Source organism: Pongo pygmaeus, chromosome 16 (assembly GCF_028885625.2).
Source record: "Pongo pygmaeus isolate AG05252 chromosome 16, NHGRI_mPonPyg2-v2.0_pri, whole genome shotgun sequence".
NCBI lineage: Eukaryota > Metazoa > Chordata > Mammalia > Primates > Hominidae > Pongo > Pongo pygmaeus.
In genome coordinates, this window is record NC_072389.2 from 80950466 (window position 1) to 80965361 (window position 14896).

A 14896-nucleotide genomic window follows, 5' to 3' on the forward strand; every position below is an offset into this window, starting at 1 on the left:
TTCAAACTTAAAACAGCACTTCATCTGTCTCCCAAACCTCATAACCCTTTCCTATTAACAGGTGGGCCCCTAAAATCTCCACTTAAGCAAAACAAAACAAACCAAAAAACCCCAAAACTAATCAGGCACCATCCTTGATGTCCTTCTTTTGCTTACCCCCACATTTGATCCAACACCATCTCTTGTCAATTAAATATCTAAATTATATCTACATCTGGCCGTGGTGGCTCACGCCTGTAATCCCAGTACTTTGGGAGGCTGAGGAGGGTGGATCACTTGAGGTCAGGGGTTCGAGACCAGCCTGGCCAACATGGTGAAATCCCATCTCTACTAAAAATACAAAAAATCAGCCAGGCATGGTTTGAGACACAGCGAAACTGTCTCAAAAATAAATACATAAAATCTACAATGTAATTCTTGCAATTCCACTGCCACCCTAGTAGTACGGGTGGCCCCCACATCTCATTTGGACAAGGGCACCCTTTTGAGTGGTCTCTGCTCTTCCAACTTTATATATACCCATCTCTACTCTCCTCACAGCACTCCAAGCTATCTTTGTCAAATGTCCCAATGCATCTCAAACAAACTCCAAATCATGGCCTATTATTAGACAAAGTGATGTGGCCTCTGCCTACCCTTCTAACTTCGTGCAACCTTGAGCCACAATGGTGTTTGTAATTTCTTGAATATGCCAAGTCCTTTCCTCCCAGCCTTGTACTTGCTCTTTTGTCTAGAAAACACCCATCCTCTACTCTTCACCAGGCTAATTCCTTGTCATTATTCAGGCCTCAAGCATCACCTCCTTTGAGAAGCCTCCTCCAGTGAAAGCAAGGCCTGGTATGCTAGTTACCCTTGATCACTTCACCTGATTTCTTTCCCTGGTAGTGCATATCATCGCATTACTTCATCTGCTCTACTTCATGGCTGTAGTCCCAGGGCCTGGAATAACACCCTGTACACAGCTGCACCAGGAAGGTTTCACAATTGAGATAGAATGTAAAGACAGGTAGGATTCATACAAGCAAACGATCAGATACTACTTAAGATGTAAATAGTGGGAGTAAATTCACCAAAAAGGTGCCACCAGGTATTTACGTGCTCTTACGGGCTGAACTGTATTCTCCTTAAAATGCTTATGTTGGCCGGGCGTGGTGGCTCACGCCTGTAATGCTAGCACTATGGGAGGCTGTGTCAGGCGAGACTGTCTCAAACAAACAAACAAACAAAAAATCATACATTGAAGTCCTAGCCCCCAGTACTTCCGAATGTGACCTTATCTGGAGGCAGACACACACACACACAGGTAGAAACACCATATGAAGATGAAGGCAGGGATCTACAAGCCCAGGAATGCCAAAGATTGCCAGCAAAGAACCAGAAGCTAGGAGAAGCCTAGAACAGATTGTCCCTCACAGTCCTCAAAAGGAACCAACACTGCTGACACCTGACTTTGGACTTCTAGTCTCCAGAACTTTTGTCATTTAAGCCACAGTCTGTGGTACTTTGTCACAGCATCCTTAGCAACCAACATACGTACTTCCTCAGTTAAGTCTCAGCTCCAAGAATAGGTTTGCATAAACAAAGAGAAACAATCAGAAGACTCTGGGCCTCCCCTGGTCCTAGCTAGAGTGGGAGATGTGTACAGAAATTTCAGTTACTGGTTCTCACCTGATGAGCCCGGAGCAGGGCAGTCCTCCGATACATATAGTCCTCTGATTTGATCACATACACCATCTTGTAGGAATTCAGCTTGAATCTACACTCCAGCTTATCCAGACTATCCACATTCTCCATGGTCTTCTTACTGTTTCCTTCCTTCCCTTCCTTTTCCTGCTGCTCTCGACCACGCTGACACTTCCGGATCCGCCGTAGATTCCTATAGCAGAAAAGCCCCGGAGAATGAGAGCTCGTCCAGATGCAGATTCCTGTGACTTCCCCCAAGTGAGTTTTCTTTATTATATGCTTGCATAGTACTCATCCCAATTTGTTAAATACGTACACAAATGTTCAGTTGTTTCACTGCAAAAAAAATTTCAACTGCAAAGGTACACAGAATAAAAAGCAGAAATCTTTGCCCATCCCCTACTTGCCTTAGCAGATGTAGCCAGTTAAGAGTTTTAATGAGAAACTTCTAGGCCTCTGTCTGTAAATTTACACATGTAATTACCAGCTATAGTTCTGCTTTGGGATTTGCTTTTAAGACAAAATAGGATCATACTATATATTTTGTCCTCAACTTTTCACTTACTGTCATGAATATTTTTTCATTTCATGATAGATTTGTCTTATTCTCTTTAACTGCTGCAGAAAAATGTACCCCAATTTACCATTCCTTAACAGTTTCTTTCAACTGAGGTTCCTCATCTGAACCACATAACAAAAAATTATTTGAATGACTATTTTTTAAAATTCCCCCAGATGATATAAACTAGTGCCATTCTACATACACAAGAAAGAAGATAATTCACATGAATGAATGGATGCCCTGAGGGGTGGGAGGCTTGCTAAATCTCCTCAACATCCAGTGAAGAAAAGTTATCAGCTAGACAATTATATTGTTTCTCATAACTTGCTATTAAAAACACTGCTTCAGGTTGGCCACTGTGGCTCATGCCTATAATCCCAGCACTTTGGGAGGCAAGTGGATTGCTTGAGCTCAGGAGTTTGAGACTAGCCTGGGCAACATGGCAAAAACCGCTTCTCTACAAAAAAAATAAAAAAATTAGGCAGGTGTGGTGACGTGTGCCTAGAGTCTCAGCTTACTTGGGAGGCTGAGGTGGGAAGATCGTTTGAGCCTGGAAGGCGGAGGTTGCAGTAAGCCAAGATCCCATCACTGTACTATAGCTTGGTAGACAGAGCCAGACACTGTCTCAAAAAAAAAAAAAAAAAAAAAAAAACCCAAAATATTGCTTCAGTGAGAATCTTTGTATACATGTATTTCTGTAGACAGCAGTTCTTTGTCCAAAGGGTCCCAAGACCCTTTCAGGAGATCTGTGAGATCAAAACTATTCTCATACTACTACTAAAACATTATTTCCCTTTTTTGCTGTGTTGACATCTGCACTGGCACCATTAAAGTAATGGTGAATAAAAATGCTGGTGGTGGCGCCAAACTGTATTTGCAATATCAAACAAATTGTTACCAAATTCCAATATCAATTTATACATCACTGAGCTTTTCATACAGTTGTCAAACTCTGTTGGTTTATCTTGTACCATCAATGAATCCATTTTACTTCCATAATTTTGTAACTTCATGCAACTGCGATTCAAGTCTTTGAACTTCACACTGACCATACAATGACATTAAGTGAAAAAATCCAGTTTCACTTAAGAATGTTTCTGATGGGCCAGTCACAGTGGCTCACGCTTGTAATCCCAGGACTCTGGGAGGCTGAGGCAGGCAGATCACTTGAGGTCAGGAGTTTGAGACTAGCCTGGCCAACATGGGGAGACCTCATCTCTAATAAAAGTACAAAAATTAGCTGGGAGTGGTGGCGCACACCTGTAATCCCAGCTACTCGGGAGGGTGAGACAGGAGAATCACTTGAACCTGGCTGATGGAGGTTGCAGTAAGCCAAGATCATGCCACTGCACTCCAGCTTCGGCAACAGAGTGAGACTCTGCCTCAAAAAAAAAAGAAAAGAAAAAAGAATGTTTCTGATGAAGCAGTAACATTTTCTATTAAATCCCAACCCCTCAGTTTACATCTTTTTAACATGCTGTGTGATAAAATGGGAACTACACATAAAGCACCTTTGTGTGCTAAAGTACAATGGTATTCTTATAGAAAAGCACTTGAGCAATTGCTTGAGTTGTAAGTGGATCATCATTTTTACCCGAAAGAACAACTGACTAAATATAGTCAATCTCAGCCAAGTATTTGGCAGATGTTTTCTCAAAAATGAACAAGGGAGCCTATCACTTCAAGGAAAATAATGTTGCCAATGATAAGACTGGAATTTTCAAGCAAAACTATGAATTTTGGTGAACTGGTATCAGCCACCCTGAGCTTGACAGCTTCCCAATACTTAAAGATGTGTTTGATGACCTAGCGATAGCGATATTAAATCAATGTGATTTCTTTTGGAGACACTGTAAAATATATCAACATTTAGTAGGTCTGTACAACTTAGCTAATATTTTCCAAATAGCCAATTGCGTAAAGTTACAAAATCATAGAGGAAAAAAAGATTCATTCATGATAACAAAATAAATCAATGGATTTTTACAACTGCATGAAAAGCCCACTGATGTATAAATTGATATTGCAACTAACCTTTAAGAAACTATCACTGGGGCCGGGTGCAGTGGCTCACACCCGTAATCACAGCACTTTGGGAGGCTGAGGTGGGAGGATCACCTGAGGTCGGGAGTTCGAGACCAGCCAGACCAACATGGAGAAATCCCATCTCTACTAAAAATACAAAATCAGCCGGGCGTAGTGGCACATGCCTGTAATCCCAGCTACTCAGGAGGCTGAGGCAGGAGAATCACTTAAACCTGGGAGGCAGGGGTTGCAGTGAGCTGAGATCACACCATTGCACTCCAGCCTGGGCAACAAGAGCGAAATTCCGTCTCAAAAAACAAAAACAAAAACAAAAACTATCACTGGTAGTTTTGTTGTCATATCAAAGAATATCCAGTTATCTGAAGGATCTGAAAATATTCCTTTTTCCAGCTACACATCTGCGTGAGGCCAGACTTTCTTCACATATTTCAACCAAACAACATAATGCAACAGATTGAATGTAGAAGCAGACATGAGAATCCAGCTGTTCTTCTGGTAAGCCAGACATTAAACAAATTTATAAAATATAAGCAATGCCACTCTATTCACTAATTTTTGTTTTGAATTAGCTTTTCATTAAAAAATATTATTTAAGAAAATATAATAGGGATATATATATATATATTTTATTTTTGAGGCAGAGTCTCACTCGGTCACCCAGGCTGGAGTGCCGTGGTGCGATCTCCACTCACTGTAACCTCCGCCTTCCGGTTCAAGCAATTCTCCTGCCTCAGCCTCCCGAGTAGCTGGGACTACAGGCGCCCGCCACCATGTCCAGCTAATTTTTTGTATTTTTAGTAGAGATGGGGTTTCACTGTGTTAGCCAGGATGGTCTCAATCTCCTGATCTCGTGATCCACAGCCTTGGCCTCCCAAAGTGCTGGAGTTACAGGCGTGAGCCACGGCGCCCGGCCCAGTATTGTTATTTTTCAAATGAATTAAAGATTGAAAACATTTCTTTGTTTTTATTTCTAACTTGGTAAATATTACTAGTATAATCCATATAAACAAAAGCTTTCTGGAGTACTCATGCTCTAAGAGTGTAAGGGGTCTCAAGGCCAATCAGATGAGCCCCTTAGCTGTCAGATAAATCATTAGAAACTGAAATTCTGGAGGGAAGGTTCCAAACACTTCAACTACCCTGCCACCAGAACGATTATATCAATTTTTTTCCTCACAGTACATAAATGTGCCTCCTTCCTCATATCCTGGTGAGAGACACATGATGACAGGTTTATTGTAGTATGGTATTAGCATGGAGCCTGTTTTGTTGAGAGGAACCTGACACAGACCAACTGCTCAAATGTGTTAAATGATTCAATGAATGGAGAACCCGGCAGGGCCCTTTTTGCTGGTACCCCTTTTCCCATGTTCTCATTAGGACTCAATAAGTCTAATAACACTGGGATGATACTTTCTTGGAAACCTAAGACATAAGATTTCAATTCAAAACTTTTAGGAAGGAAGAAAGCCATTCTACCCATTTTATACTTCTTAAACTCTGTTTTCATATACTTGGAGGATCAGTATCACAATCTGCCTATACACAGAGGGAACATTTTTAAAATTCTGTGCAGAAAAGAGTTAATGTAGCAGGCCTAAGATTGCTATTCTTTGAAAAGCCCGCTTATAAAAGTTGGCCCTTGGCTGGGGGCTGGGATCTTGGATTTTGGGCAATGTTCTACCATTCCTTAACTCATATAAGTGTCTCACTGTACCTAAACTATTTGTACAAACTCTATAGCTTATGCTGAAAATGTGCTTTCTTTCTGAGAGTTTGGGATTTTGGTACATGCTAGGCATACACTGACTAGATGACTACATCTCAATAAAAATCCTGGCAGAGTCTCTAATGAGCTGCCCTGGTAGACAGCATTTTACATGTGTTGTCACATTCATTGTTGGAAGAATTAAGAGTGTCCTGTGTGACTCCCCTGGGAGAGGATTCTAGGAAGCTTGAGCCTGGCTTCCTCCAGCTTTGCTACAGGCACCTTTTCGCTTTGCTGATTCTGCTTTGCATCTTCTCGCTGTACTAAATCAGTTTGACTATAGGCAGAGTCCTGTGAGTCCTCTTCCATCGAACCATGGAGACTCTGACACACATTCCCATCCAAAGTAGGGAGGTTATTGTTGATTCTCTATAACTCTCACCTCCTGGATGCTTTGACACACGCTCCAGGTAAGCTCATGTTGTGACAGCCATATAAACCTTGAATTAGCATCCCCGGCGGATAGAAAAAATGAATAAAATATATGAAAGCCAAGAATGTGAAAGTCATTTAACTCTCCATTCCTCAATCATGCACAGTACGGACTGCTGACAGATGACATGGCTCTCTCACCTGGGGAGAAATACTGGTTTCTGTGCTAGATGTTCACGAAGCTCAGGCGAGGTAGTATCTGAATTCATGTATCGCTCCACGTAGTCTGACCAGCGCTAAGACGGCAAACACAAAATACAGGTGAAAGGAAATCACAAAAACAGCTCCTAATGCATTGGGTACTCTAGTAAATTATATGACTACAATGCCCCAAATTCATAAATTTCAAGATCAAAAAAGTCCCTTTCTATAAAGACATGACTGTTAGTAGGCATCGGAACACGGATTAAAAAATCTGTTAGCCAGCAATACTGCTAAGTTTCTGAGGTGCTAAGGTTATCAGAAGTCATAAACAGGTAGAAGCTGGCTCACTGACAAGTTTCATTTCCCCACAGAGGATTTTGTTAAAGAACAAAATTTATAGTGGCAAATGTGTGAAAGTTTCCTTCACATTACAATCTAGATTTCTGACATCGCTTTAAAAAAAAAAAAAAAGATCTGCCAACAAGCCAACATTCCCACCAAACAAGTCATCCCACATGACCCCCCCCAACATCATACATATGGCCTGCATCTCCCGTGTACATTATCTGCCATAACCAACTATGATAATCACACCTGTCTATTCAGGGGATGAAAACTCTGGACTTAGTCCAATAAAAAGTAAACATGACACAAAGAATCAAGATGACATGAGAAAGACCTCATTTGTTGTTTTTTATACTTTAGGAAAAAACAGGAAAGCTGCCAACCATAAGACTTCCTTAGAGGAGATAGCTTTACTAAGTGCAAGATGAGGTTAACATCTATAACCAGGCAGCCCTTCTCTTCAGCTGAAGACATGGCTGGATTGACTTGTACTTTAAGCATCCAGGTCCTGACTCTTAAACAGGCCTAAGGTGCCTTGGCCTTTTGGCAGACAGGGTCACTGGACAGACTCTCAAGACACGCCAGCTCTGCTTAGCACCTGGAGTCTGCGATGTACTTGCTCATACCTCTGCTTCCACAGGGTCATCCGAATTCTCCTCTTCTGTGTCCAGAAGCTCAATAGTCAGCTGGACCTGGCCTTGGCTCTGAATAAACATAAGCTGCAAATAAGAAACCTAAGCGTAAACAAAAGACCGTCTCTATAGCTATAATCTATCTTCTCAAGGAATGAGAGGTGCAGAGGCAATAAACTTAGTAAACTTTGCTCCAACTGAAGAGATGAGGAAGATACTGGATCTTGGGTGGCCAGTGATAAAGGCAAAAGTCTACACTTACTACAAGTAAAATGAAATATATTAAAGCAAAAGGTACTATTTCATGTTTCAAACTTCTAGAATTCGCTAAAATAATAATCAATCCCAGTAAGAATGTTTTACAAAACAAATATTTTGTTTGTCAGAAAGAAATATGGCACATATAGCCAGAACCACAAAATGTCAATGCTGTCCATTGATAATCCCACTTCTAGGACATAATAGAGGAGGTAACTATCAGAATCACATGGAGAAGATCAGAGCCTGGAAGGAAACCTGAGAATTTTTTATTTCAACCTTCTTCATTTTACACAGAGACAAAACTGAAATTCAGAGAGTTCTGGTTTCTCAAGGCACACAACTAATCAATAAACACGTAGAGCCAGAAGCTAGATCTAGCTCAGTGTTCTTTTAAAGCTTTAAAAATTGCTCTCTGCTAGTAAAGCTTACAACCTGACAATAACATAATATATACCCACACAAATACAGTTATTTCCAAAATAGATTTTGGGGTGGGGGTAGACCCTGCATTTTCACAATTTATAATTTAAGAATTGCAAAATCTGTCTCCAGTATTCGTAACAGGATGTCATTAACCAGTCCCCATAGTGGGTTGGACGTCTAGGATGTTTCCAACTATTTGCTTTTATAACTATCCATTATAATGGTGAAAATTGGAAACAACCTAAATGTCCAACAATACAGGCATTAATTCTCTAAAAAGTGAATATCAAAAATAGCCATAAAAAAAGACATTAAAGACCCAGAAGTGTTGCTAATTGAGCAAAAATACATTAAAGACCATTTCCGGTCAGATGCAGTGGCTCACACCTGTAATTCCAGCACTTTGGGAGGCTAAGGCGGGCAGATCACTTGAGGCCAGGAGTTTGAGACAAGCCTGGCCAACATGGCGAAACCACATCTCTACTAAAAATACAAAAATTAGGCCGGGTGCAGTGTCTCATGCCTGTAATCCCAGCACTTTGGGAAGCCAAGGAGGGCAGATCACCTGAGGTCAGGAGTTCAAGACCAGCCTGACCAACATGGTGAAACCCTGTCTCTACTAAAACACACACACACACACACACACACACACACACACACACAAAGCTGGCCATGGTGGCACGTGCCTATAATCCCAGCTACTCAGGAGGTTGAGGCAGAAGAACTGCTTGAACCCAGGAGGCGGAGGTTGCAGTGAGCTGAGATAGCACCACTGCACTCCAAGCCTGGACAACAAGAGTGAGCCTCCATCTCGGGAAAAAAAAAAAAAAAAAATTAGCTAGACACAGTGGTACATGACTGTAATCCCAGCTACTAGGGTGGCTGACGTGTGAGAATCACTTGAACTCAGGAGGCAGAAGTTGCAGTGAACAAAGATTGTGCCACTGCACTCCAGCCTGGGCAAGTGTGTGTCCCTGTCTTTAAAAAAAAAAAAAAAAAAAAAAAGTTAAAGACCATTTTGTCCAGTATAAATTCTTTCAAAATGTATACTCAAGGATAGAGAAGTTTAGAATCATAGAGATGTCATCAATGATAATTTCAGGAAAGAATTCTAAGGTGACTTTTTTTGGTTATCTGCATTTTATTTTCATTTTTTTGGGACAGAGTCTTGCTCTGTCACCCAGGCTGGGGTTCAGTGATGTGATCAGGGCTCACTGCAGCCTCGACCTCCCAGGCTCAAGCAATCCTTTTTTTTTTTTTTTTTTTTTGAGATGGAGTCTAGCTCTGTTTCCCAGGCTGGAGTGCAGTGGCACAATCTCAGCTCACTGCAAGCTCTGCCTCCCAGGTTCACGCCATTCTCCTGACTCAGCCTCCCAAGTAGCTGGGACTACAGACGCCCGCCACTACGCCTGGCTAATTTCTTGTATTTTTAGTAGAGACGGGGGCAATCCTTCTACCTCATTCTCCTGAATAGCTGAGACTACAGTTGCATGCTACCATGCTGGGCTAATTTTTGTATTCTTGTATTTCTTGCAGAGATGGGGTTTTGCCATGTTGCCCAAGCTGGTCTCAAGTGATCCGCCCACCTCGGCCTCCCAGAGTGCTGGGATTACAAGTGTGAGCCATGTATGCTGGGCCTGTTTTCTTTTCTATAATGATCATGACCATGGATTTCATGTACCAACATTTTTCTAACAATAATATTTACAAAGCATACTATGAAAAATGTTCAGAGAAAAAGAATACAAAATTGTAAAAATCATATATAACTAGTTTTTTTTTTTCCTTTAAAGGCAGGAAAGAAACAAAGTAGACTGTCCAGGAAGACAATTACTTCCACTTTGTATTTCTCTGGTGAACTCATTAAAAGTTCCAGGAGTAGAATCACAGGTCAAAGTACGCTGGCTTTAACTTCTGGTTCAGAGAATCCTAACAACTGACATTGTCACCAGCAAGGTCTTCGACTACCTGAGCAACTCTCACCTTAAAGCAATTCTCATCTGACATTAGCTGCTCAGCTTTCCGCTGATACGTTGACTCCAGGAGGCTCCTTGAGTTCTGTGTGTTCAGCTGGCCTCCAGTGGCCCCATTATTATTTTCTGCCAGGTAAAGGTCAGTCACCTGCACACAGATCTCATCACTCACGATATGCTGCAGCTGGAATCAAACAAAGGCAAGCCTTTAGTGAACACAGAAAACATTTCTCCATTATACAGTCAACGTTCCTTTGATGTAGTCATTCAACTCCAAAAAGGTTTTTCTTTTTTGGGGTGGGGGCGGGGGGGTGCTGGCAATTTTAGAAAATTAATCATACAAACCACTGTATCATTTTCTTGGAGAATAATCAAGCCAAGATTTTCAACCGTTATCAGTGGTCCATGGTAAAACTTTCCTATCTATTTAAAATAAGAACCATAGAGAACTCAGGATAATCGTACTATTTAAAATTCTAAGGATCTTTAAATAATTTTCTATAGGTCATATCTCTGTTGCATTTTAAAATCATTTACAATTGGCTCTCATACATATTCTTTCTCATTTGATCTTCACAACTGCCCTGGGAAGGCAGGCTGGACAGAGAGTTGGGGCCAGTTAGGAGACAAATTTACACAATGCATCAGAAAGGTGGCTGACGCCTGTAATCCCAGCACTTTGGGAGGCGGAGGTGGGCCAATCACCTGAGGTCAGGAGTTCAAAACCAGCCTGGCTAACATGGCAAAACCGCATCTCTACTAAAAATACACAAATAGCCCGGCGTGGTGGCAGGAGCCTGTAATCCCAGCTACTTGGGAGGCTGGGGCAGGAGAATCGCTTGAACCTGGGAGGTGGAGGTTGCAGTAAGCCGAGACTGCACCACTGCAAAGCTCACCGTGAGCTGGGGTGAGGAAGGGGGGCTTGGAGAATAAGAAATGCAATATCTATGTCTATATTCCCAGCCCAACTACAAAGCCTGAAACTCATTAACTATTTAAGAAATAGCTGCTGAATTACTGCCCAGGGGTGCTCAGCTGAAGAAGCAGGGTTGGGACTAAAAGTCAAGGTTCCTGACTCCTAGCCCAATACTTTTCCAAACACATCACCTATTTTTCTGTATCTGATAGAAAGTATAGGGCTTAAGTTGTACATAATGTTAACTCACTTTCCATACAGGCCAATCATGATTGACTATCAGTAGCTTTTGTGACAATCTTAGGAAACTAATGAATAGAAAGTTGAACGTTTCAGAGTTCCCATTCTCATGTCATGCTATTTCTATTTTGAAATAAAAATCCTTCCAAATGAAACTTTATCATCAAAATGACAGAAGTGAAAAATAGATACAAGAAGAAAGCAAAACGTCAATTTCAATATCGATTTGTCTATTTAAAAAACTTTAAGATTATCATAACCACCAAGCCATTCTATTTTTAGGAACATACATTCTTTTTAAGTGTTAGGAACCATGATAACTATTTATTCTTAAGTCCTAAATGACCAGTATGTGTATTAGTAGATAACTGGACACAGTGCAAGGTCAGAAGGGTGGCTGAGTGTGGCAGAAAGGGCAGTATCTCCAGCAACTGCAGATGGATAAATAAATCACAATGAGTCCAGATAAAGGATTCTGATACAACCATTAAAATAATGCTTATGAGTACTTGATATCATGAGGAAGATTAAGACACAGTGTTTTAGACAGAAAAACAGATGGAAAGCATGACTTCAATAATACATACAGATGCTTCCACTTTCTACTTTGTTTTTTTGAGACAGAGTCTCGCTCTGTTGCCCAGGCTGGAGTGCAGTGGCATCGTGATCTTGGCTCAGTGCAGCCTCAACTTCCTGGGCTCAAGCAACCCTCCCACACCTCAGCCTCTTAAGTAGCTGGGTCTACAGGCATGTGCCACCACGCCCAGCTAACTTTTTTGTATTTTCAGAAGAGACGGGGTTTTGCCATGTTGCCCAGTCTGGTCTCAAACTCCTGAGCTCAAGTGATCCACCCGCCTTGGCCTCCCAAACTGCGGGATTACAAGCGTGAGCCACTGCCTCTACTTTATACTTTCTTGTTGAAGTAGACTGTATTACTGATTCCCCACCCACACCCTCTTTTTGGATATCCGGCCCCTCCTCGAGTCTTTGGAAAAGACAGCACTACAAATCCAGAGACAACTATGGAACTCCCACCCCCACTGCTAAGCAGATCAGATTCTCTATCTTGCTAACTGGAAATGACAGAGAGAGTGTTCAATAGATTTTTTGAGGAGGAGCATCTGTATGGAAAGGTCCAGTAACACTGGGACCAGAGGTACTGGGAGGGCAAGCTAAAGCCTCAGAGGCTGGAGGAGCCTGGAGCACATGCCGTATGTTCATCTGCAGAGCAAAGCACAAGCATGGAGCAGAAGTCCAGAGTGAAGGCATGCAGGAGAGAAAAATCACCTCCCAGCCCAGTCCTTCCATGGTGTGGTCCTATTTTGAGTTCTGTACTTGGATGTGTGTGAGGTTGCCTATTGTATTCTTAATACAAATCCCTCTTAAGCCAGCCTACAATAGGTAAGATAAATGTAATGGCTTCACTTGGCTGGAATGCAGTGGTGCGATCACGGCTCACTGCAGCCTCAACTTCCTGGGTTCAGATGATCCTCCCACCTTAGCCTCCTGAGTAGCTGGGACTACAAGCATGTGCCACCATGCCCAGCTAATTTTTTGTATTTTTAATACAAACAGTGTTTCCCCATGTTGCCCAGGCTGGTCTCGAACTCCTGGACTCAAGATATCTGCCCGCCTTGGACTCCCAAAGTGCTGGTATTAGAGGCGTGAGCCACCATGACCAGCCTTGACTTTGAAATGTATGTTGTACATCCAGTCAGCAGTGAAATCTGAGGGAACACCAAATATGAGGAGAATGAGAGAAGAGATACCTCCAGTTAAAGGAGTTGAGAAGCTTGAAAATGTTTTAAAAAGTCACTGTAGGCTGGGCACAGTGGCTCATGCCCGTAATCGCAGCACTTTGGGAGGCCGAAGTAGGTGAACTGCTTGAGCCCATAAGTTTGAGGCCAGCCTGGACAACATGGCAAAACTCCATCTCTACAAAAAATACAATAAATTAGCCGGTGTGGTGGCCCCTTTGGTCCCAGCTACTTGGGAGGCTGAGGTAGGAGGTCAAGGCTACAGTGAGCTGATCACACCACTGTACTCCAGCCTGGGCAATAGAGTGAGACCCTGGGTTGGAAAAAAAAAAAAAAAAAAAAAAGTCACTGTTTTGGGGTTTTCCGGATGAAACCCGTTTCCATTTAAAAAAAAAAAAAAAAAGCGGGGGTGGGTGGAGATAGTATTTATTACTGATTCAAAATCATAACCAGATACAGTAAATAATTGTAACTATTGTTTCAAAAACCAACCTCAGAATTATTAAAAGTTAGTTTTATTGGATTTTTTTTTTTAAGCTGTGCTGGTGGTATGAAAGACTTTGTTCCTAGCTGAAGCAGCAGCAAGCCTGTAATCAGCAACATAAGCACAGGGTAACTGGAGTCTGTATTTTATATAAATTTCAGGGAAGTTAAGGAAGATTAGTCAGAAAAAGTATGACTATGGGTGACTATGTATCCATCTAATGATTTCTGCCAGTTACCATCCAAACCTCTTATGGGAAGGCCTAATAACTTCTTCAACTTATTGGAAACAACTATCTGACAACTTTCCCCCAGATGTTAAGGTTCATTTATGTGAAGGGCTCTTCCTCAATCCTGTGTAGATACTGTGGGAGGAGTACAGAGGCATGCACCCTTCCAAAACCAAGGCAAAAGCATGGGTACTTGGCAAAGGATTCAATATTTTAGCCCAAGAGAACATTAACCAACAAGCTCTTTCCTTCTACAGTGGCAGTCTGGACTCTAGAATTAGAAATTGCTTTTTACAAGTTTTCACTTAAGTACTTCACTGCCTTTCTGCTGAGCTGTTCTATGGAAGAGGGCTGTAGGTAGCCACGGTACCCAGGTGGAACAGCATGATCTTGAAGCCCTACTTCCACAAGGAATCGCAGTGGCCCATGGCCACGTGGTTCAACCAGCCAGCCCAGAAGATCTGCAGATGCAAGCAAAAGCATACCACATTGACCTGCACCCTGCATCTGGACCCATCTGGCCCATGGTAAGCTGCTCCACAGTGAGGTATCACACCAAAGTACAAGCTGGCAGGGGCTTCAGCTTAGAAGAGTTAAGGGTGACCAGCATCCACAAGAGGGTGGAATTAGTCCACCATGTCCCTGTGGGCCAATGTTCAGCACCTGAAGGAGTTAAGACTCCAAGCTCAACCTCTTCCCCAGGAAGCTCTTAGCCCCCAAGAAGGGAGACAGTTCTGAAAACTCAAATCAGCCACCCAGCTGACAGGACCAATAATGCCCATACAGAATGTCTATAAGAAGGAGAAAGCCGGAGTCATCACTAAGAACTTTAAGGTATTTGCCAGTCTTCACATAGCCCACATCAATTTTCAGCTCTTTGGCATATGGGCAAAAAGGGCCAAGGGAGCCACAGAACAGGATGCTGAAAAGGAAAAATGAAGCCCTACTGGGGACTTGCAGTAAATCAGCAGTAAAGCTGGGTCTCCAAAAAAAGAAAAAAG

The 14896-nt window shown here is 42.2% G+C and overlaps 1 protein-coding gene and 1 pseudogene across 8 annotated transcripts in view; one reads left to right on the forward strand and one right to left on the reverse strand.

Moving 5' to 3' along the window:
• The window catches only part of SIN3A (SIN3 transcription regulator family member A), an 84551-nt gene that overhangs the window by 3089 nt on the left and 66566 nt on the right, over positions 1-14896 (reverse strand). For all 8 annotated transcript variants that reach the window (XM_054450028.2, XM_063652776.1, XM_054450027.2 and 5 more), the window contains 4 exons: positions 10280-10453; positions 7607-7699; positions 6633-6727; positions 1669-1876 (listed from right to left, as the gene is read on the reverse strand). In XM_054450028.2, the coding sequence (XP_054306003.1) occupies positions 1669-1876; positions 6633-6727; positions 7607-7699; positions 10280-10453 (570 nt within the window). The remainder of the gene's footprint in view (positions 1-1668; positions 1877-6632; positions 6728-7606; positions 7700-10279; positions 10454-14896) is intronic.
• LOC129013620 (large ribosomal subunit protein eL13-like) lies at positions 14280-14834 on the forward strand (annotated as a pseudogene).